A 24,603-nucleotide genomic window follows, 5' to 3' on the forward strand; every position below is an offset into this window, starting at 1 on the left:
AAAACCAGTCAAAAATCCCCTAAGGGTTCTACAGATCGGCACAAGGTCCCAAGCATGGCAACAAGCCCAATTCACAATAATAAAGTATATGTCTCAATAAAAAATGTAGTAAAATATCATTCGGGATGGACCAAGTTACAATCCCCATAGCATTGAACCCCACGCTCGTCACACAGCGTGTATCTCAACTTAGTATAGCACTACATTGTGCAAATCCGGGGTTTCAAACCCTCAGGACATCATTTAAAATCATTACTCACCTTAAACTGGTCAAAACTCTAGCTCGCTATGCCCTTACCTCTCAAATTGGCCTCCACGCGCGTCGAATCTATCCAAAATCAGAACGAATAAGTCACAATATGCTAAGGGAACATAGCCCAAACGAAAACATTCGAAAATATCAAAAATCCCAAAATTAGCAAAACCCGAGCCTCGGGCCCACGTCTCGGAATCGAGTAAAATTTACATTTTCAAAATCCTCATATCCTCACGAGTTTAACCATACCAAAATTATCCAATTCCAATACCTTTTGGTCCTTCAACTCATCATTTTACATTTTTGAAAGGTTTCATAATTTTCTTCCCGAATTCCATCCCAAATCACGAATTAAATGATGAATTCAGTGATAGATTCATGTATTTTAGTCATATCTGCGTTAAAATCACTTACCCCGATGAATTTCTTGAAAAACCTTCGAAAAATCGCCAAAATCCGAGCTCTCTAGGTCAAAATATTAAATAAAAACCCAAAACATCATATTTATAGGCACCCCCTCAGATTTCAGCTACCGCGGTCCGCACAAGTCAGTGCAGTCCGCGCAAAAACGACCGCGGCCGCACAAGCCTCCCTCTACAGTGACAGACTTTAGTATTTTGGTCATAACTTTTTCTACAGATGTCCAAATTGCAATATCTTTACCTTTACGGAAACTAGACATGATGCGCTACAACTTTAGTTTTTGAATCACCTCGAAATTCCTTGTAGATCAAAAGATATGAGCGTCCGAAATTGGACCAGCGGGAAGGTTCTTCACCGCGGCCGGGGCCGCTTTTGTGCGGTCCGCGCGACGCCTACCGCGGTCGCGCCCGCTTTTGTGCGGTCCGCACAACACTCACCGCCGGCGCACTAATTTTTGTGCGGACCGCGTGGGTGAGTTCTGGGGCCTGCAACCCTCCTGGACCTGCTACAACTATGATTTTCGGCCTAAAACATCCCGGAACCTACCCGGGACCCCCGAAACTTCAAACTAATTGTACCAACACATCCCATGACATCGTTCAAACCTGTTCAACACTTCGGAATTCTTCCAACAACATCAAATCACCAATTTAACATAGGATTCAAGCCTAAGAACTCCAGGAACTCTTAAATTATGCTTTCGCTCAAAAGGTTTATCAAATCCCGTCCGAATGACCTGAAATTTTGCACACACATCCCAAATGACACAACGAAACTACTGCAACTCTCGGAATTCCATTCCGACCCCTATGTCAAAATCTCGCCTATCAACCGGAATTTGCTAAGATATCAATTTCGTCAATTCAAGCCTAAATCTTCTCTACAACTCCAAAACCCATTCCGATCGCGCTCTTAAGTCACAAATCACCTCACGAAGCTAACCGAGCCATCGGAACTCATATCCGAGCCCTCTAACACATAGGTCAATATCCGGTTGACTTTTCCAACTTAAGCCTTCTTAAAAGAGATTAAGTGTCTCATTCCTTACCAAAATCCTCTCCGAACTCAAACTAATCAACCCGATCACATAAAACGTGGATAACGAAGCGTAAAGAAGCTGAAATGGGGAAAACAGAGCGGTAACTCATGAGACGACTGGCCGGGTCGTCACATTTTTCTTTTTTCGATTATTTTAAATCCGTTTAATTTTCCCGCAATATTTCCTACAGCTATGGCTGTTCAGAAACTGTGTCAAACCTGTTCAATAGCTATGGCTATTTTGAAAGGTGCAAACCTTTTCAGAAACAGTACCAAATTAGCTATAAATATTCCTTCAAATCCCAGATTATTTACTTACAAAATTTTCTGATAATCTTCTTCTTCTTCTGCACAAAAATTCCAGTGTGTTTTACAATCTTCAAGTGGTTCGTTGTTCATCTGCGTTTTTGGTACCGATACGCTGGTGAGTTAAATCATTCTATCCTGGGAGGATATATTCCAGAACCTCGGGTACTTGAGGGGAATAATTTCCTTAAAAACATACTGTGTATTTAGTAGGCTCGATTTATTCCTATACTACTTTTCAGAATTTATTTTGAACTTACTATACTGTTTCTAGAATCTATTTTGACGTTCTAATTCTACTAACTTTATATTTTTATTTTTAGAAAGTTTATTATTTTATTTTACAGAAATACGGATTTCAATAACAACTTCTCCTAATTGTGTCTTGGATGATTCACAAAACCATTCAACTGCAATATTGACATTTGAATGATTCAACTGAAATTAAAAGAAAAATATACATGCTTGTCGGTAGACAAAGGTGTTGTCTCTATTTGTAGTCATAGCAATAACAAGTAATTCCACCCCCACCCAACCCCCCTCCCCCAACCCCACAACACCCGAAGTATGATTTAATCTGACTTAAAACCCATAGAAATAAAATAATGCTCCATTCCTTTTCTATTTTGAGAATTAATGAATTTCAGCTGAAAGAAATGTTGAATTTGATCCTCCGTTAGTTTCACATATTGTTACTGAACTTTATTTACTGTAAAGTGATATCAGATTATTTTTAATCATATTAAAGTATTGGATTATACTTTGATAGAGCATTAATCGTGAGAAGGTAAGAAGGAAAGGTCACAACTAGAACTAGCATCTTTGTTTGAGTATGACTGATTAACTTTTACTTTAATCAGTCATTTCATAGGAAACAAAAAACATAATAATGCTACGTAGTTGAACTCGTACATTTCATGTTGAAAATTCTATTGAACTCAATGCTTTTGGCCAGTATGAACTCAGCTAAGATCAACATGATTTTTTTTAAAATCCATTTTAGCCAATAACCTTTGAGATAAATTATCTTTCACTACTAAAAAGGCCAGGCTGCCTTTTATTTAATCCCAAAAAGGGTTTAGTGGGTCGGCCAAGGAATCTAATTCCACTGCTAGGGTCATCAATCAGATCACGTCAAAATAAGTCCATGATTTTATCCACAAAACATAACTCTTGTATAATTATTAATATTTCTTTTAGTTTCAATTTGTTTGAATTTTTTGCGTACGAGTGTCAAATTGACCAATTATTTGACATGAATTTGGGCATGGATTCTTTCAGTTATTTTAATAAAATTTATATATTTAGAAACAACATAAAGATTACTATATGTCATAATAGTTAACAATTTAAAATATTAAAAAAATTATTTGCAAAATATATGATCAAAGAAAATTTTATATTTAACTCCTCAAATAGTAAAAAGTTCATTCTTTTTAGACGGAGGGATTAATAAAATATTTAAAGGTAATACTAGTAAGCTTTCAAATAAGAGGTTTCCAATACTTTTGACAAATTCCTATATTCTCATTTTCAGTTTGTGTATAACTCATACATTAGGCTAAGTTTAATTAGCTTGAAAATAGTGTAAGTCACACCGACAACCTCAATATTTTTCAAACACGTATGGGTGTGATGATTAAAAACCTTCTATTCTATGCCAGTTGATTAGTAATAAAAGTAAACATACTGATTCCCCCATTAATAAAGATAAATTCCTCTTAAGAATTCTTTGTTTTAATTTCCTTCATAGGGTTCAGTTGACCTAATTTATAATTATGTAAAGATGTTTAATGTTTTCACTTTACCGTATTTCATACTAGAAAAGTAAGCGTTAACGTCAATGAGTGGGACCTATTTACTGCTTTATAATTTCAACTGCATATGGTTTACTAAAAAGACTTTAATTCATATATAAATTCCACTATAGAGTAAGAGTTGTCTAAGTGGCATCACAAGATACACTCAACGCTTAGCTCAAGAAACAAACTATATTTAGCATTATCATTAACTTCCCATAATACATTGTAAATTTCTTTAGTACTCCCATTGTAAATTTCTTTAGTACTCCCTTTGTTTCGATAATTTAGACGACACATTTTGTTTATCGAGAATTAATTTGACTAACATTTAAAGCTAAATTAGATTAGTTTAACTCATTAGTTTACAATTAAAGTTTAAATATTCAAAAACTATACAGAAAGTACTATAAGACTATAAGTTGTAATTTTTTTTATGTCAATATGACTAGAAAAATATATAATTTAAAATGTTGGTCAAAATTCATATAATTTAACTTTCGATAAGCGAAATGTATTATCTAAATTGAAACTTGGAAATTAAGTGATGAGTGCTAAAGTAAAAGTAAATTGTACTTGAAAACTGCCAAACTTTCTAGTCGAGTTTAGTGTTATTCTTCTCCATCCCAAAGTTTTTTTATTAACACTGCAGAAATTAAATTTTTTGTTATTTGTCTAACTAGGGAAAAGATTAAGGAAAATATAAAATAAAAAATGTATTCCCTTGAAAAACTGGAATTTCAAGTTTGTCCAGGGACAGCAAAATAAAAAGTTGAAACTTCAAAATAAATGAATATTCTTCATTGATTAAAGTAGGTGTTGAATTTTGCATGAGGGTTTTTCTTATTCTGTAAACGAATTTTAATAAATTAAATTATATTCCGCCAATATCTTTTTTGTGTTTTCCAACCTAATATGGAACTGGAAATGTCAAAATACACGTCATGAAATTTCTCTGTTGTCCAAGTCAAGTGGTGTTCGACATTGATTATGTCCTTTCCTTCATTTGCAAGTTCTGATGATGAACATCAAGCTAAAGCAGAAGAAAAATAAGAAAGAAAAGAAAAAAGGGAGAAATTAAAAAATAGCCAGATTTACAACTGGTCGTTCAAAAATAGCCCAGTTTCAAAAGTAATCAAAATTTAGCCACTTTTCATGTAAAGATAAATCTGACCGAAAATACTGTTCAAAATCCGAAAAATACGCAAGTATATTATGCTGGAGTTCCAGCATAAGTATACTTGAACTCCAGCATATTATACTGGAGTTTCAGGATAAGTATGCTGGAACTCCAGCATAATATGATGGAGTTCCAGCATAAGTACACTAGAACTCCAGCATAATATACTGGAGTTCCAGCAAGTATACCGGTCCAGCATAATATACTGGAGTTTGGAGCACCGGTGCTCCAGTCTCCAGTATATTATACTGGAGCAGCAAAGTATATCGGTCCAGCATAATATGCTGGAGTTCATACACAGGTGCACCGAACTCCAGTATATTATGCTGGACCGGTCTCTATTGCAATAAATAGTGGCTATTTTTCATTGACTTGGTAAACGGTGGCTATTTTTGAATGACCATTCCGAAAACTGGCTATACGAACTCAATAATTATAGAGACTATGATACTTTAGCTATGTTCGAATCAGTTTGTGCAAACACCGTATGCACTAATTTAGCAGATAACTTATTCATATCACTAGCACAGTATCTTCAAGATAACTGTGTTCACTAAAAATGGGACACATAGAGTCGGACCAAATGTTTTCCATAGTTGAAATTTGTATACAGGTGAAATCGGGGATAACGTACACCCTGATTTATTCCGGTGAATAAAATGAAGTGAGGGAATGAACATACGAGATTGAATTCGAAACTAGGAACTCTATGTATCGGGGTCCGTGAAAAGTGAACGAAGTGCTCGCCATCGGACCTGATACAATGACGCACCCCAGACTCGAGGCGAGTCCTGAAACTTTGGAAAGCACAATGAACGGTTATGTTGTACGCGACGGATAGAGGGTCGTGATATCCGCAACCAACCGGATATCACGGTGCGGATCTCGCTCGATGACGGTTACGGATCAGTAACTAATGAGAAAGGAAGATTTTAACCTTTTTTTAGACTTGTATTAATGATGAAATTGTCCTACTATATAAATGGGAGGTTTTTCTTTCTTTGAGGGTACATTGTAACAGACAAATCAAGACAATACAAACTCATTTTTCTGCTTTCTAGTTATTGTAAAGTTCTTACTTTATTGTCTGTTATTCATTCACAATTGGCTTCGAACTGCTCCGATCGAGAGCAAAATTACTATTCAACCTAAGTTCCAACTGGGCGGTAACATTGCATTTGGTTTGATTATTCATTTTGTCTTTAACTCATTTATCTAATATTCTTGATTATTTATGTTGAATCAATCGACATATGCTTAAAACCACATACAAATTTAATTGTTATCCGTTTCGAGGGGAAGCAAAATTAAATTTGAAATCTCCAAATATAATCTTTGGGAACTAAACGATTATAATATAAAACTATTATCAAAACAAAAATTATGTTAGCAAAAACTCGTTCCTGTCCAAACACAGTATTATCATCAATTCCCAGAATCGACTTAACAATTCAAATGAACACAGTAAATCAAATAATAAATTGATGTAGTTGATGTAAATTTCATGTGAAACTTCGTAATGTAGTGAAGCAGAAGAACACGTGGTTGGAAAAGTATCTATCTGTTACACTCCCTTATTTTCTGTCATTTGTCTCCATACATACTTTTTGTTCTCTCTCTAATTTCTACCTTCCCTTATAAATATATGGTTTATTTGTTGGATTGAATAAACAAAGGACAGCTAACGTACATCACCATTCACCAACCACTGTTCCTAGACTCAGTCACTCCATTCAAAAATCTTTGTTAAAAAATAAGCTCAAGGAATCCCAAATTTCTCTCAAAATCCCACATTTTTTTTCTCAACTAAACTCCTTTTTTTTTCCGGGGTTCCATTTTCTTTCTTCCTCTCCATTCTCATTGCTTTTTCAAGATTCAATCTTTTCCTTTACAATCTGACAAATTTATCATTGTCATATCTATTGTGTAAGGTAAAAAGTTGTACCCTTTTCTCATGTCATTATTTTTGTTTTTGTTTGTGCTAACAGCTAGGGGTGTTAAAAGATTGCATTTTGTTAACATTGTATTCAGTTTCAGTTTTTGCATTTGTTTATGTCCTTTTCATATTAGATCGGACTTTTGTTCTGCCTCAAACCTTTCCTTGTGCCTTTGAGAAAAATTCACATTCTCCATTTTCTATGGCATTATGTTCTTTTGTCTGTTTTTTTCTTCCCATTCCTTGCTATTTTCACAATAATATGCAAATGGTAAATAATTTCAGATGATGTTTTCAAGGCATTCAAATGGTGGTATATGATTGAATTTAATCTAAGTCAAAATTTAGAACTCCATTCTACCCAAACATTTAATGTGATTAGTTTTTTCATTTGTAATTTTTTATTTATGAGATTCAAGACCAGATAAGCTGGGTTTTTGGTAGAGTTACTATTCATCAAAAAGACAATTAAATTCTAATGCTTTAGATTTATGGAATGCCGGGCATCTATTGTATAATTCTGATTCTTTAGGTTTTCCATTATTCTTTCTTTTTTAAGAACAAAGTTCACCACATTCTTATGTTTCTTTAATATTGTGCTTTTGAAATTGAGCATCTGTCTGCTGCTGCCTTTTTTAAAGCATTGTTGGATTAATGTCTTATGCTCTAATCCTTTTCTCTTTATTTTTGCAGGTTTTCATATTTTGGAAATTCTTTTAGGAATAGAAATTATCTTGGTAAACTTATTTTAGGCAGATGGGCATATCGTTTTCCTGTCCATTTGCCAATTTGGATGATTTGAATAGTAGGTTGGAGTCGTATTTAGTGAGAACGATAAGTTTTGGAAGTGACGGTAGGACTACATTGCAGCCTATAAATTTCGTCAACCAAATTCCTGAACAGTCAAAAATGTTAAGGTCTTTGGGTTCTGGGAAGATGATTATTGAAGGAACTCTTAGTTTTAAAAGAAGGGAATTGGAGGCCAAGTTGGCACTCAAGTCTCCTGTATTTGATAAGGAAGATAAGATGATGATAAGATCAGACAGCCGTAGGAGCAGGGATGAAACTCCTGACAAATTGCATAGCATCTCTGAGAAGAATAGTCAGATTGTGCCACCAGAATACGGTGAACACAGAGATCGTGCTGCCTTAAAGTTGCAGAAGACATACAAAAGTTTTCGGACTCGTAGGCAACTAGCAGATTGTGCAGTTCTAGTAGAGCAAAGATGGTATGATAGTTCAAATATAAGAGCATGATTTTTTCATGCCTTGTGCATGCCTATTCCTTTTGGTTCCTTATTTGAATGTAATTTACAGGTGGAAGCTATTAGATACTGTTGAACTCAAGCATAGTTCTATATCATTCTTTGACATTGAGAAACCTCAAACTGCGGTTTCTCGTTGGTCTAGAGCATTAACTAGAGCTGCTAAGGTATGCTTTGGACATTACTGTCAACAAAATCCTTGTATCTTTTCTTTTCCCTAATGTACTGATCTTTTTGGTAATTTTTGTCTGTGTTTTGTAGGTTGGTAAAGGTCTGTCTAAAGATGAAAAGGCCTGTAAGCTTGCATTACAACATTGGCTTGAAGCAGTAAGTTCCGGTCCTAACAAAGTTCGAATAACAATATTTACTTTTATTATTTGCGGGATTTGTATTTATCTTTCACAATGTGGAAACAGATTGATCCCCGGCATCGTTATGGTCACAATCTTCAATTTTATTACAATAACTGGCTCCAAGCTGACAGTAAACAGCCCTTCTTTTATTGGTGAGGTTTCCTATGACTAGCAAGAAATTCAAACAAACAACTTTTCTTCAATTACTTTGCTGAACTAAATATTTTGCACGCGATTTGCCTTGCAGGTTGGACATAGGTGATGGTAAAGAAATAAATCTTGAGAAGTGCCTTAGGTCAAAACTTCATCAACAATGCATCAAGTATCTCGGTCCGGTGAGTTTTTAATCTTCTTTGTAGAGATAAATTCCCTTTAGAGTTATCACATGACAATGAGAGTTTAGATTTGGCATGGATATGAACTTGTATGTCTTTGAATCAGTGAGGAGTGCTGAACGTTTTTGTTTTGCTATGGTTGTGTCTATTTTTGCATGGATCTGTGCTGGAATTCCTATATTCAGTTTCAAAAATAAACTAAAATCAGGGAGCTGTGCCAAATGGGCTGTAGATGTTCACAATGCTTAAGTTATATCTTTGCTACAGTTTTTAGGTGGAAATGTATCTTTGATGCAACTCACCAGTAGTGAATAATCAATTGCAGATAGAGAGAGAGGCATATGAAGTTGTGGTGGTGGATGGGAAGTTCATCCACAAGCAGAGCGGGAAGCTTCTTGATACAAGGGGAGGCCCTCAAGATGCCAAGTGGATTTTTGTGCTAAGTGTGTCCAAGATCTTGTATGTCGGATTGAAGCAGAAAGGCACTTTTCAGCATTCGAGTTTTTTGGCTGGTGGTGCCGCATTGTCTGCTGGGAGATTAGTGGTGGAAGATGGCGTTCTAAAGGTACAGAGAAATTGCCATGGTTTTGCCCAGCTTTGTCACAATTTTTTTTCCTTACACCTGGGAATTAATGAATCTAACTTATTGTACGAAATAGGTGGTCTGGCCTCACAGTGGACATTATCTTCCCACAGAGGAGAATTTTGAAGAATTTATGTCATATCTTGAGCAACAGAATATCGACATCAGTGTTATCCAGGTAATCCTCTCCAGCCTTTATCGTGTTTGGCACATTGATCGTAAAATAAGTCGTGCCTAACACATATAGCTTTCTCAGCCATTTGGATAAGATCAAGTGTAGATAAGTCGTGGCTAACGCATTGAGCTTTATTTAATCCTGATTTTGCAGAAATCGCCCAGTGATGGGGAAGAAGCACCTTTTATAAGGAAAGAGAGTGGTTCCAGTCTGCGTAATAGTTTATCGGCACCAGATTTCACCAAATCTAGTGAAGAGAGCAAAGCCAAAAGCTCAGACAGGGGGAAGACAGATTCTACTAGAAAGTATTGCAAGGACGCAGAGAGTTCAATACCACCATTGTCGAGACGATCCCGAGGATTAAGACCCCAAATTGCAGTAGAAATACCAGTAAAGGAAGGCATACTTGAGCTGTTCAAGAAGGCAGGACAAGTGGAAGCGCCAAAGGACAGCATGCAGCAGTCAGTGGAAACTCCTGCAGATGGATACGAAACAGCAGAAGAATATTTATCAGATACAGAGTTGTCAGTTTCAAAGAAGAACTTATTTGATGAAAATGAAGAAGAGTATGGAGAACCTATCCCAAAAGAGAAGATAATGAAGAGAATAAATTCACACAAAAGAATGAAGTCATATCAGTTGGCTAATCAGTTATCATGCAAATGGAGTACAGGAGCTGGACCTCGGATAGGATGTATGAGGGACTATCCATCAGAGCTCCAATTTCGCGTTATGGAGGAGGTGCAATTGTCTCCAAGATCTCCATTCAAATCTGGTCGACTTCATACTTGTACACTTTTTTCTAGAGAAGTAACCAAGGAGAAAAGACCTTCAGGTTCTGAAACACTAGTATATTCTGAATTAGTAGAGTAGAGGCATATATGGTGATTAGTAGTTAGGAGGATAACAAATGATTCTTACAACATTTTTCTTTCTTCAAGAAATTTCTGGTAGGATTCTTTGCAGTTTAGGATTTTTAGGTGTATTTGATTGATTGATTCTTTACAACTCCCATGTAGATTTTTGAAGCAAGATGTAGCCATTCTTTATCCCATTCTTTTGTACATTATACAGAAGAAAAAGATTAATAAAGTCTCCCAAAGTCCTTTATCAGCTCATCATTCTGAGGTTATTCTTGATCTTATTGGGTACCAACTGTGATGTACTCATACTACGCTTCTAGACATTCTTTGTGCATATCCAGGTACTTTTGATCGAGCGGATCGATAGGGAGGCATTTCTGATAGAGCGGATCGATAGGGAGGCATGCTTGAGCTTACTGGAAACTTCAAGGTATCCCTATTGTTCCGTTCGCATGCCTCGGAGTCACCTTCTACTGTCTTCCCGTGTTCATCTGATTACATCTTTGTTTATTCTAACACTATCAATGAGTTTTAATCCATTACAGCAAGTAATTACCATTTTTATCAGATTATCAATTAATGCTTATTACAGAATTTTACCTGTAATTACTTCATAAGTGATTTGACTTTAAATATAGAAGTAAAACTCTAGTAAACATCTTGGAATGTCAGAATTCCTGGATACAAATAACATAATCATTCCGTATTGAGCGTATGGAATAAATAACATAATCATTCCGTATTGAGATGCAGTATTATTGCTGTGTATAGACAAACTGAAAGTGAGGGTAACAGCATCTGCTGATTTTCATACAACATTCTTATTCAATAACAATTAAAAAATGACTAAGACTCATTCTTCGATTGATCGATGAATGTCCTAGAAATATACAACAATTGAAACAAAACGCATAAAGAAATTCTCTACTCCAGCATCTCCATGCAAGCGGCTTACAAAACCTAACGTAGAACTGGCATTTTTCGACACACTTTTCCTTTGTCCAGCAGATGGTAGCACCAAACCAGAAGTAAACAACTTCCAATTCTGTATATTCACTTTGATATCCCCCTGCCTTCTGGCTGCTACTTGAAAAGATAAAGGCTACAGAACAAAAACTTTTTTTCAAGTATTTGTTAGATGAAAGGGAAGATAAGGTACTCAGCATAGAAGAGATTCCATATGAATTGATAGTATGCTGAGATTGCTTCCTGCAAAAAATTACAAAATACAAATATCAGACAGTGGTAAACTCCTCCTTCCCCCGCTCCCAGGGACAGTGGACGAAACAATTGCAAGCCTAAATCTTGAATTGACCGAGCTTGTGAATTTAAAAATTAAACCATCGATTACAATCGACTTGGTTGTGGACTCTATTTTCTTTTGCAAAGAACAAAAGAAGCCGTGACAAAAAGACAGTATGAAATTGTACAATGTGATTAATGAGATCAATGCTTGCAAATTGTAATTGTTTACCATCAGAATAAACATAATCTTTAGATAACAGCCACAAACTCATGCAAAACTGCATCAAAATTACCTTAGTGTAATTCGCTTTTTCCAACAACCATGCCTGCAAATAGATAACAAACCATTTTATATGTCTGAGGAAAAATTTCTAGACTCCGAACACGGGAACCAATCACTTACTTGAAACCACAGCTTGTCCAACAAAGAAGTAGCAAACACAATACCATTATCCCCAGAATATAATTGATAAAACATTAAGAGCATTACTGTGAAGGCACAGAACCTATTTATTCTTCCTTTGGCATTTACCGAGTTTTTTAAGTCTGAGATAAGCCAAATGTAACTTTCTAACTGTAGTTTAGAATCTACCACAATATGATATGCAAATCCTATCATTGGTCAAGTTTCGTAAGTAACATTTTCCTTGTGTATAACCACAAACATGATACAAAAGAGTGGCAGTTTGGCAATAAAAATCTTCTTCAAGCTGTACCAATAATTTAAACATTACACATAGTATAAGAGTGTATTGAAATGGTATCTCAACGAAATGCTTGTAAGAGTTGACAATACTTGTCTCATGCATTTATTCATACTCTTGACCGAACGAAGAAATACTTGATCTCACAGAGTAGAAATAAAAAGGGGTCTCTTCACGTTAACATTCAGCATACAGGCTTAACCAATTAATAAAGATGAACCGATTATGGGACAAATGAAAATAACTGGAATATATGGCACTCTCAGACTTAGGCCATCATTATAGAAACCAAGCATATTCCAGTCATTGGCAACTTTATTCATAATTACTTAATAAGTAATGGTTAGATTTTTAAGTCTATGGGAATCAGAAAAATTGAAGGCAAGCATACATTTTCCAACACATTAGCGACGAGTGTGAGAACCAAATGATAGAGCACCAAATGTCACTGAACACATTAGCAACGAGTGTGAGAACCAAATGTCACTGAACAATAAAGATTAGACTCAAATCTTAAACTAAGTACCTGGAAGACTAAACACAATGCCAAGATGGCATGTACAGGTATCATTAAGCTGCTCCTGAATGCCTGTAACGAGTTCAATAAAGAGTGATGCTATTAATCATTGCTGGAAGAGAGCAAAAATCAGGATCTCAGAAAATGCCAACATATACCAAGCAACAACAACCCAGTGAGATCCCATATATCAAACATAAAGTAAAATATCAAACAACCTATATGGAAAAATGAACTCACTTGGGGCATGTAAATTGCAGCAACTACAGCACCAATGTAGTTTGCCAACAAAAGCCCAGAGCCAAGGAATGCTATGTTTCTCACACCAAGCTTCGTTGCCAAGGTAGATATCTGAAACCTAGATAAGTACATGAAATGAAAAGGACGAACTCTGTAGATGTCAACAGTTACGAACTCTGCAGGTGTTGATGCTACACAAGAGGGTCTCCTTAGATAGGAGTTTTAATCTAGTAGGAATTATCCTCTACCTACAATAGTATATCATACAGATTGAATTTAGACACATTCTTCTTCTTCTTTTTTTCCACCACAAATTTAGACATTCTAACCTATAACTATATTAATTTTTCAACAACAGTAAAGCTTGAAATAGTTTCTTTTCAATAAATACAAGACAGTCAGAGAAATGCCTATCAGCAATGAGGTACAGGATGAATCACGTGAAAGTTATAACCAAAATACAGAATTCAAGTAAGGATATATGGGTTGAGAGAAATAGATTCAAAACAGGTATAAGCAGTTAAAATTTTACATCGAAGTAAAATTTCCAGTCTTAGTTAAAAACTTTTCCCACTGAAATAAGGGAAAGAAGTAACAAATTTGTTTAAAGTTTATAATAAAACTTACTTGCGGTCACCCTCCACATCTGGTAGATCCTTGGTGATGGCAATGACCAGTGCAAACAAAGTCACAAAAGTGGTAATAAATGCAACAGGTGAGCTGCAGGTGAAAAGGTATATTATTAAATCAGATTATCAATAACAAAAATATACAAGAAAAGTTAGTTCAGTCAGTAAAACTGATTATGCACTGCAGTTAAGTTGAAAATTTGATCTTTTGTTTACCACTATTCTTTTCTTAATTTATCTATAGAAAGGGACTGGGAGGTATCCTTACCATCTAATTTTTGAATAACCAAACCAGCTCACTCATTATTTTGGCTCAAATTAGTGTATGCAAACTTCGTATTGGAAGTGCAAAAGAATAGTTCGAGTTAAATTCTGGGAGTTCATCCAGTGAACCAATGTATCAAGATTCCTTTTCTTTTTTTTTTTTTGTTGAGAAAAAGTAGTATGAACCAACTTATGAAGATTATACCTCCTACTCTGTATGTTTACTTTTCCATGTCTCATTTCACATGCATGCAAGGGAGAAGATCAACAATGAGAGTTAAAACTCCTGCACTGCTATTTATTAATTTGGGTGCCAAAGTGTGAATTTAGATAGATGTTTTTTCGACTTTTTGTTTATTTAGAATGCCAACAATTATTACTTAATCCCTTGACTACCTTTCAGTATAGACGCTGCATCCATAGAATTGGTCTGATCTCCCACAAGAATAGCAAAATGGCTTCTAAAAACATGAGGAAGAGATTTGAAAGTTGGCCTGTGGTGGGCTGTGTTTGCTTTCTCATATATAATTTAATGCTTTTTTAGCTTTGAAAGAAACATACTTTCCTATATGCAAGTTTATATGTTAATAGGAAGGTTTTGTTTCTTTAGTTAGATAAATAAAATAGACAGATGGAGAAAAGGCAAATGTATCTTTCCATAGAAATAATGTGTGTAGCAGAAAAACATTCACCTCCACTGAAAGCTTAGCCCCAGAGCAGCTGTTGTGGCATAATACACACCATAATTAAGAAGAAAACCCCGTACCTGCAATGCATATCAATTATTGAATCCTTTTAATTATTATATTCTTAATTGAAGGTGATATTTATTGGCTAATGCAAAGAGATACAGAGCACCACCAAACACTCAAATTGTTTGGCACCACCAAACATTAAAATGCAAGGAATAACTGCACTACATCAACCATTTAGAATTGTGAAAAGATGTTAGACTTGTTATGGATGATAGAGTCTTATTGAAGGTAATGGAAGGTTCAACAAAATAATTCCTGATAGAAAGGAAGATTAAGCCATAGAGAAGGATATGGTTTGAAACATTATAAGATTAGGGGGTTCCATAATTTAAACTGCTTACGATTAATGATGAGGACATCTTCAAATGCAATTATGAACAGCTGCAAGAACACCTTAGTAATGACAGTAAGTGTGGACCAAGATACAATATAGTGGTTGCTATTACAAAATGCCTCTAGCAGTCACAGGTAGAAGCTGTTAGAAATCCTAATTCAAAGATGGTAATATTGTTCACTAGGCTGCACCAGTACATTGGATTGGAGTCAATTTGGGTAAATGCCCCTCTTTTGAGTTATGGTCTGAAATTGATACAGAGAGCAAGAGCTATTTAAACACGGAAGCAAGGAGAAAGACAACTTTGGGTAACATAGGTGGTCGTGCCCCTCAGGCAACCATCACCAAGCATAGAAATCCTACAAGCCATGCTTACAATCGGCTTCCTGGTGAAGAAATTTTTCCACTGCCAAAATGGTACACTAACCCCATTGCACTCAAGCGGACAGCTACACCGACTGTAGCTAGCCACCAGGTTCAAACTAACACTTGGCTACCAGTCATGCTTAACTGGCTATCTTCTCTAAAAACTAGTGGCAAAAAATTATTTTTAAAAGGCAAAAGAAGAGAAACAATGTACTGGGCACTAAATGCACTACCACCACCTGCCCTACACCTTCTATGCTTCATGTGAATACAAATTGTATCATGCTCCGTTTTTCTCACGATGCCATAGTGCTTTTCTTTTTATGAACTGATAACATTTGTATATATTAAAAAAATCAGTATATAGGTTGTACTGAAAACCATATTTACAAGTAAGTACAAATAAGAGAACTGGTATGCAATCCTAGCAAGACCCAAGAATATCTAAGATTGACACAGTATCTTCTGTGTAAGTCTGTTTACACCAAAAATAAAAGAGTAGAACACAACTAAGTTTGATCTTCTCCACTGAGTTACTTCTATCCTCAAAACATCTAGAATTTCTCTTTTTCCAGACTATCCACCAAATACATGCCGGGACAGTCCTCCATCTATCTCTATTTGTTACTTCCGCTCCAGCTTCATCCCAACTGAAAAGAACTTCGGTAATCTTTCAGGGCATTGTCCATGAAATACCCCTGGGACTAATAAAGATTTTTTATAGTTGGTCTGTTATCTTGCAATGTAAAAATAGATGGCTAACTGTCTCAGCATTTCACATAGAAAGCATCTTGAGCATAATGAGATCCCTCTCTTTATGAGATTATCCTGGGTTAAAACAGCCTCCTTTGCTAGTAGTCAAGTGAAACAAGCTACCTTGTAGGGAATCTTGATTCTCCATATATGCTTTCATGGCAAATTAGTTACCTGTGAATTAGTGTGATTCAAAATCTTATATGCTGCCTTCACCTCGTAAACTCCTCTATTGTGATCTGCAACCATAGTGAGTCCACCCTATTCTTTTTTTTTTTGATTTGCACCGGGTATCCGAGTCTCTAAGAGCCCCGACTAATCCCGAGGGTGCACAGGCCCTCGGCAAGGAGTTTCCCGCAAGTGCACCACGATTAATTCAGGTTTTACCCAGTCCGATGGCCCTCAGAAATTGTTTGCACCCAGTGGGTTTCGAACTTGAGACCTTGAAAGGGAGCAAAGTCCACCCTATTTTGTATTCCCTTAAATGCTTCCAGATTCTTGTAAAAGTCGGTCAATCTTATTATCTCCCAGTCATACAACAATCTTCTAAGTACAAGATCCCATCCTTGAGAAGTTCAAATGTTAGCTATAGTCTTCTGTTGGTTTTGAGCCAGACCATACATATAAGGGAAAAGTTCCTTTAAACATCCATGTCCCAACCAGCTATCATTCCAAAATGAAGTTTTGTTACCATTCTTCACTTTAATGAAAGAGTGGTTCTTCATTATAGGCCAGAGTGACCTAATAGATCTCCACACACTAACTCCATATGATGTACTGACTTCCTTTGACACCCAGTTGTCTTCCTCGCCATATTTAACTTTGATCACATTGCTCCATAAGATTTGAGGTTCTTGGAAGTATCTCCATAACCATTTCATTTTTTTTTTTTGATAAGGTAAATTATATTAATCCAATAGAAAGGGAAAATTTCCTTTTAACAGAGTTATACAGAAAAGTAAAGAATTTACATCAGAACATGATTCTCTACAAAAGACGCCCAAAGATCCACACAAGTGGGGGCTACATGAGTACACCAATAAGCTAGCAAAGATAAAAGACTATTACCAATATTTGAAAAAGGTGATTCAATTCCTTCAAAAACTCTCCTATTTCGCTCCCTCCATTTCTGTATAACCATTCCTTCAAGTTTGAGAGCCTTGCTCCATTCCTTCAAAAACTCTCCATAACCATTTTATTTTGAGAGCCTTGCTTTGATTCTTCAAGTTTCTGATACCCAAACCACCTTGACCTTTTCCAACCGTGAGAGATTTCCATTTGACCAAATGGAAGACCTTTTTATCCTTATTCCCTTTCCAAAAGAAGGACCTTCTGAGTCTGTCCATTCTCTGAGTAACTCCGGCTGGAATTGGAAACAGTGACATCATAGATGTAGGAAGTGAATCTAGTATTGAGTTAATTAGGATAAGCCTTCCTCCATTGATAGATATTGTGCTTCCCACTTGGACAGCTTCTTTTCACATTTTTCAATAACAGAATTCCAAATCTCTTTGGATTTAAGGCATCCCAAGATAAACAGTAGGTAGAGTTCCTACTTCTCCTCCCAATACTAGTGTCAGATGTTCCTTATTAGGAACTACATTAATGGGGAAAATGTGGCTCTTTTTTCAGTTAATGTGAAGTCCTGAGATACCCTCAAACAATACCAAAATAATTCTTAGAAATCTCAACTGCTCCTCTTCAGCATCATAGAAGACTAGAGTGTCATCAGCATATTGGAAGTGTGATCTCTAGACTGTTAGTTCCATTTCTGGTAACCTCAAAACCTTTAATCCATCCATTGAATTTTGCTGTCTTAATCATATTGTTCAGACCTTCCATGGCTATTATGAAAAGAAAGGAAATAGGGGATCTCCTTGCCTTAAACCTCTATGAGTAAGAAAGAAACCTTGAGGGGATCCATTTATGAGGATGGAAAATCATCCAATTGATCCATTTCTCCCCAAAACCCATTTGTTCTAACATTTTCAGCAGGAATCTCTGGTTGACATGATCGTAAGCTTTCTCAATATCTAGTTTACACATAATTCCTGGCTTTTTCTGTTTGATTCTTGAATCCACAGCTTCATTAGCAATCAAAATTGCATCCATTATTTGTCTTCCTTTGATGAAAGCCATCTGTTTTGCATCCACTAGTTTGTCTACCACCCTTTTTAGTCTTTCAGTCAAAACCTTTGAGATCAGCTTGTAAAAACTCCATATCAGGCTAACAGGGATAAAATCTCTCAATTCCTTAGCCCATGCTTCTTATGTCTTCTTAGGAATTAGAGCTATGTATGTTGCATTGTAGCTCTTTTCAAATATTTCTTGGGAGTGGAAGTTGTTGAAAGCCTCCGTAATATCCTGCTTCAAAATATCCCAACACTTGATGAAGAAGCCCATTGACTCATGGGGCCTTGTCACTTGCACACATCTTCAAGCAACTCAAGACCTCTTGCTCCTCAAATTTGCTTTGTAGACACTCCTTCTCCTCTTCTGAAATTGTAGGACAATTGTCAAATCTGACCAAAGGTCTCTATTCTTCAGGCTTTGTGTATAAATTCTTATAAAATTCAATAATCTCATTTTTAATTATGTTTGGCTCCTCCATTTTTTCATCTTGAATCACTAGTTGGTCAATGTTGTTGCGTCTCTTGTGTGCATTGGTAGTTCGATGAAAAAACTTTGTATTTCTATCCCTCTCTTTGAGCCAAAGGGCCCTGGATCTCTGTCGCCATGCAATTTCTTCATTCTTGAGGTGATCCTCATATTCCATGAGAACAGCTACCTTCCTCACTGATTCCTCCTCTGCTAGAGCTCTTGTTTGTTGTATTGAATCAAAACCTGCCAATTGACTCAACAGTTTGATTTTTGCATTCCCAAATTTCCCTTATTGCTTCTACTCCATTCTTTTGGCTTGCCTTTGAGAGCTTTATAAGCTAAAATATAGTCCGGCCTTCCTGAAAAATCAAAATATGTCCACCATTTTCTAATTTAGTCTACAAAACATTCAGTATTCAGCCACCAATTATCAAACTTAAAATATGATTTAGTTTGCTCCCAAGCACCACAACGTAAGGACACAGGGACATGGTCAGAAATCAACCTTTGTTGGAGAGTTTACTTGATATTTCTAAAACTGTCATCCCATTCTTCTGAAATTAGAAATCTGTCAATTCTAGAAGCAGTTGTATGATTATCCCCTTTGAACCAGGTATACGAACCCCCTTCTAATTGAGTATCGATCAGATCCATGTCTTCTATAAAGTCTAAAAATTCCACCATCGCTCTAGACCTCCTCAAACAGACCCTTTTTCAGTTGGGTACCTTGTGACATCAAAGTCATCACAAACTACCCAAGGACCTTCCATCAAACCCCTCACTGCACCAATTTCCCTCCACACTATTCTCCTTTCTATTTTACAATTGGGAGCATATACCCCTGTTAAATGTCATGCAAAATTCTGTAAAAGAGCCTAAAATTTGCATGTCAAAGTATAAACACCAATCTGTAAGACCTCCCCTTTCCAAACTCAACAATCCCATAGCATTTCTTGAGTCTCCAAGTCTAAGTAGTAGATAAATTTGATGCCATAGTGCTTTTCTTGAGTTTCCAAGTCTAAGTAGTAGATAAATTAAAGAAGTCTAACGAAATGCAAAAAAGAAAAGAGTGTCCTATGGAAAGTGCAGATTTGCAATACAGTATCCAGATAATTTACTCAAACACGATTTCAAGCATAAAGCTTCTTCTGTGGAGGTACTTCAGCACATGCAGAACTTCTCAGTAAATCAACAAAGCAAGATGTATGGATGTAAGTGACTATTTTAGATAGTTTTACGCACAACTGTTGAAGAAGAAATAAGAAGCAAATAAATACATAAAGAAACAAGCATACCGTGGCAATTATTAAGAATGCTACGACAGCAAATCTCTTCATGCGAAATGGGGGGACCGAATAAATGGTACCTAGAAAGAGACCAAGACAGTAAAGAGAAGTAATGAAGGGGCCAAAATTAATCCCAACAATAAGAAGGCCAGCCACAGCGAACAATAGCACCAAGAGCCATGCAGACTGAACTGAAAGATCTCCCGCAGCTATGGGTAAGTATGGCTTGTTTACCCTGCAAGCATTGTGAAAAAATTAATTGCATTATCTTATTGGGGAAAAATGGAAGAGGCGAGTTGTGATTCATTTATGCCCATCATGCATGAAGAGTCTGCAACTTAAAGTTAACAAGCAATCTACACATCAATACCTAACAAATATTACCACTCAACAATCACTTACTTGTCAATGCCAATGTCATATATTTGATTGATGCCTACTATATAACCATTCCCACATATTAAAGCAATAAGACCAGAAAAAGCCTTCATTGCTAATGACCACCTGATTAGATTTGGATTCTCAATCAAAGCTCTTGTAACCAATGAGCTGCCAAAGAAATCAAGTCGAACACAAGTTAGATGTGCCTGTTGCAAGTTCACCAAAGTGTTCACTCATAATAAGCACTTACAGGGATCCTAATGCTGTTCCACGTATAGTATGGGGCCTCAAAAATCTCCAAAAGGCATCTTTAAATTGTGAAAGCTTATCCAATACTGGTTCGGATCCAGCAGTACCAACTTGAGAGCATGCCTGGAAATGTTATCTTTCATGAAAATGCTATTAATTGAACATTTCAAGTTAGTGATACCCATTACCCCTTTGTCAGAATATTTTATCTACGTTGATTATAATGCATATATATATGTTTTCCATCAATAACTAGTGTTTCATAAGATAGATAATCAATCCAACATATATAAGCAAGCCATATAAAGTTGAGCTGATGACTTTGTTCCACAAGATACTGCAGCTGTCAAAATTTTGAAATGCTGCACTTAATAAATCTTGTCTTGTCATCTTCAGGAGGATATAGGGTTTAACTGCAACTCCTTCAACTTTGGTTTCTTCATAATCTGTATTTACTTGGGAGGTTGGAATCTTTCAAAGAGTTATCAATTTCTTATTTTTATCCTTTCAAGCTGTTTGCTAGTGTATTTGACTAACACCAAAAAGATGAAACTAAAAAGAATCATTTCTGCAGAAAATTTACCAGAGTCCTCCCCCTCAACAATACCAAACTAAGCTGGAAGAGTTTGCAAGAAAATGCTAATTAATATTTTCACTTCTTTAGTCATTTGGGACTTAAAATTAACGCAAGAACTTGACTACCCTATACTATTTCAACTAATGAAAGATATGAAAAAGCAGCACATTATTGAAATAATCACAATTATATATCATTAAATAGTGAAATTAAACATACCCGGATGGAAATGTGCCTGTATTTTCTATATGAAACAGTCTTTGAAAAGTTTGTGTAGCCAATGTGGAATCCAGCTGAAGATGACAAGTTCTTGGAAGATTTTAGCACAAAGTTAGCAGCTTTACAAGAAGGTGAAGTGGGTGGTAACTTTCTGTAGCGGGAAGCAGCAGTATCTTGGTGAGTTAAAACAGATGAAAATCGAAGGGAAGAGGAAGATGAACAAGCCAGCTCCATCCCCAGATGCTAAAAATAGTTGGAGGAGAGATGGACCTTGTCTGTTCAGTACATCTTCAGTGGTGCTCCAAACTCCAAATTTTTGCTTTGTTAGTTATTTGTGTCTGCTGACCCTTTCACTTTCTAGTATTTTTGTTTCCCTCCCTTATAATGCAACAAATGGTTCTCTAGTCCCTCTTTGTCCAAAACACCTTTTTCATTTTATTTTCTTGGGTTGCTTCCTTTTATTTGGTGTAAATTAGGACTTATTTGACTAAACGTAGAGTTTTAAAAAAAGAATTCATTTAAAATGTTATTTAAATGTATAGTTCTTAAACTTTTACCATTATTGTAACGACTCGACCGGTCGTTTTGAGTACTAGCTTTCCTTTCTGTGTTTCGATACATTTCATAGCTTTATTTAATGATTTATAACTTGCGTGCGCGGTCCGCGTCGATTTTCAAAAAAATTAAATGTGGCTTTTTCTTTAAAAAAATATAATTTTTGACTTTAAAATGACTAGAGTTGACATAGTCATCGTTTTTGGTAAACGGTCTCGGATCAGTGTATTCACAATTCTGGCAAGTTTGTATGATATTTTGGACTTATACATATGTTTGGTTGGGGTTCCGGGTGACCCAGGGCCGTTTTAGCGCATTACGTGAAAAGTTAGACAAATGAGTTCTAAACTTGAAAAATCTTGAGTTTTAATGATCGATTCTTGATATTTGATGTTACTTTGATGATTTGAACTTGCGAGCAAGTTTGTGTGCTGTTATTACACTTGTGAGAATGTTTGGATTGGAGCCCGAGGAGCTCAGGTGAGTTTCAAATGTGTTGCGAGTATTTTTAAACTATTGAGGAAAATCTGGTATTTTGAACCTGTAAGTCTCACATTTGCGAAGACATGTTCGCAAATGCGATCCTTGCATTTGCCATTTGCAAAGACATACTCGCAAATGCGATCCCGCATTTGCAATATGAGACTGGGGGACTTGTACTTCACTTTTACAAAGAAATAGTCGCATTTGTGATATGGGGGAGCTTCGCATTTGTGACCTGGGAGAATGGCTTCTTCGCAATTGCTATGTTTCTCTTGCATTTGCGGAGGCAATAACTTCGCAATTGCGATGATGATGGCACATTTGTGATACCTATGGAGCTGAGACACTAGTTCGCATTTGCGAACATCGTAATTCGAACAAGTGTTCGTAATTGTAACATCTGCAGCTGGGTAAAATATTAGAATTTCGGGATTTAACTCATTTTACACTATTTTCAACCCTAGACTCTATAGAGGCGATTTTTGAAGAATAATTTCTTCCCAAATTCATTGGTTAGTAACTTCAATTTTTTTTCATTCAATTTCAATTACTTTTTCATTCAATTTCAATTACTTTTTCATGAATTTCAAGGTAGAAATTAGGGGTTTTGGTCGAATTTAATTTTTTTTTATAAAATTAAAATTTAAACCTCAAATTGAGATCAGATTTCGAAATAAATCACATATCCGGACTCGATGATAAATGGGTAATTAGGATTGGTCCTAATTCCAAATCGACCATGTGGGCGCGAGTTAACTTTTTGTTGACTTTTGAGATTTTGGCCAAGATTGATCTTTTATTGATTGGGGATGTTTTCTTTAGCATTGTTTGACTTTCATAGATGATATTTGACTAGATTTTATTTGTTTTGAGGAGTATTTCTAAGGAGACGGTATTAGATTGTGGAAATTGTTCATGAGAGGTAAGTGACTTGCCTAGCTGTCATGACCCAAGATCTCACATTAGGCGTCGTGATGGCACCTAGTCTCTAAGACTAGATAAGCCGATTACTTACAATAATTAAACTAGTTAAACATGATATTTTAAAGCAATATTTAATATGAATACCGAAATAAAGGTAAAACAAGCCTATGCAGTAATAATCACAATAACCTCCAAAGACTAGCTAATACAAAGTCATGAACTCTACTGAATGCATAACATAACTCAAGTACAATACTGTTCGATTAGAGATTTCACAATACATTCAAAGGAAAAGGACTCCAAGGGACTAGGATGACCAAGTAACTCTACATTGAATCCTTGCGATCAAGAAGCTAACTCTGCCTGAGTCCGATATCTCTAATTCCTGGACCTGCACAAAAATGTACAAAAGTGTAGTATGAGTACACCACGATTGTTATCCAGTAAGTACCAAGACTAATCTCGATGGAGTAGTAATGAGGTACAAGTCAAGACACTTATTAGTTATAATAACCTGTGCAGTATATAAGTATAAAGCTAATAATGAAAGCAAGAATTAGTAAATGACAACGAGGAATAAACATGTGATATAAACAATAAAGTAATCAGAGCACTGTTAAAGCACTAGTGAAGCCGAATAAGCAAAACAATGACAACCAACTAATCAAGCCGCTCTAACACAAGTCTCACAACAATATTACTCTGAGATACCTCATTTCAAAATCAAGAGTCACGAGTCCCAAATCACAAATCATGTGCTCACGGCATCTCATGCCTATATTATCAATCACGACCGCACGGACAACTCACGTGCCAATATCTCAATCTGCCCAGCATGGTCATAGGCTTACTATCATAATGGAAGCGGATAATACAAGAATACATGGACATGATCAATGAATGTCAAGTTTCATACTCCTGAACGGGTGTAAACGGCGTGCTACGATGTATGCTTGTGCGAGTATACTAATATAGTCCAAGTCAATAAGTATTATCAAAGACATCGAGT

The 24,603-nt window shown here is 36.0% G+C and overlaps 2 protein-coding genes across 2 annotated transcripts; one reads left to right on the forward strand and one right to left on the reverse strand.

The window, feature by feature from the left end:
* The first annotated feature begins 6,667 nt into the window (after positions 1-6,667).
* On the forward strand, positions 6,668-10,767 carry LOC104244647 (IQ domain-containing protein IQM6-like). Its single transcript, XM_009800113.2, has 9 exons — positions 6,668-6,933; positions 7,632-8,167; positions 8,256-8,370; positions 8,465-8,530; positions 8,620-8,708; positions 8,804-8,891; positions 9,217-9,456; positions 9,551-9,652; positions 9,803-10,767. The coding sequence occupies exons 2-9, from the start codon at positions 7,695-7,697 to the stop codon at positions 10,520-10,522; spliced, it is 1,893 nt and encodes a 630-aa protein (XP_009798415.1). The 5' UTR covers positions 6,668-6,933; positions 7,632-7,694; the 3' UTR covers positions 10,523-10,767.
* Positions 10,768-11,232: 465 nt separating this feature from the next.
* Positions 11,233-21,955, reverse strand: LOC104244646 (homogentisate solanesyltransferase, chloroplastic). The gene is made up of 10 exons (XM_009800112.2): positions 21,633-21,955; positions 20,838-20,959; positions 20,609-20,755; positions 20,216-20,441; positions 14,804-14,877; positions 13,846-13,938; positions 13,219-13,336; positions 12,988-13,050; positions 12,051-12,083; positions 11,233-11,721 (listed from the first exon to the last, which is right to left on the reverse strand). The coding sequence occupies exons 1-10, from the start codon at positions 21,864-21,866 to the stop codon at positions 11,647-11,649; spliced, it is 1,185 nt and encodes a 394-aa protein (XP_009798414.1). The 5' UTR covers positions 21,867-21,955; the 3' UTR covers positions 11,233-11,646.
* Between the last annotated feature and the right edge of the window lie 2,648 nt (positions 21,956-24,603).

The sequence above is a fragment of the Nicotiana sylvestris genome, chromosome 3 (genome assembly GCF_000393655.2).
Source record: "Nicotiana sylvestris chromosome 3, ASM39365v2, whole genome shotgun sequence".
NCBI classification, from domain to species: Eukaryota; Viridiplantae; Streptophyta; class Magnoliopsida; order Solanales; family Solanaceae; genus Nicotiana; species Nicotiana sylvestris.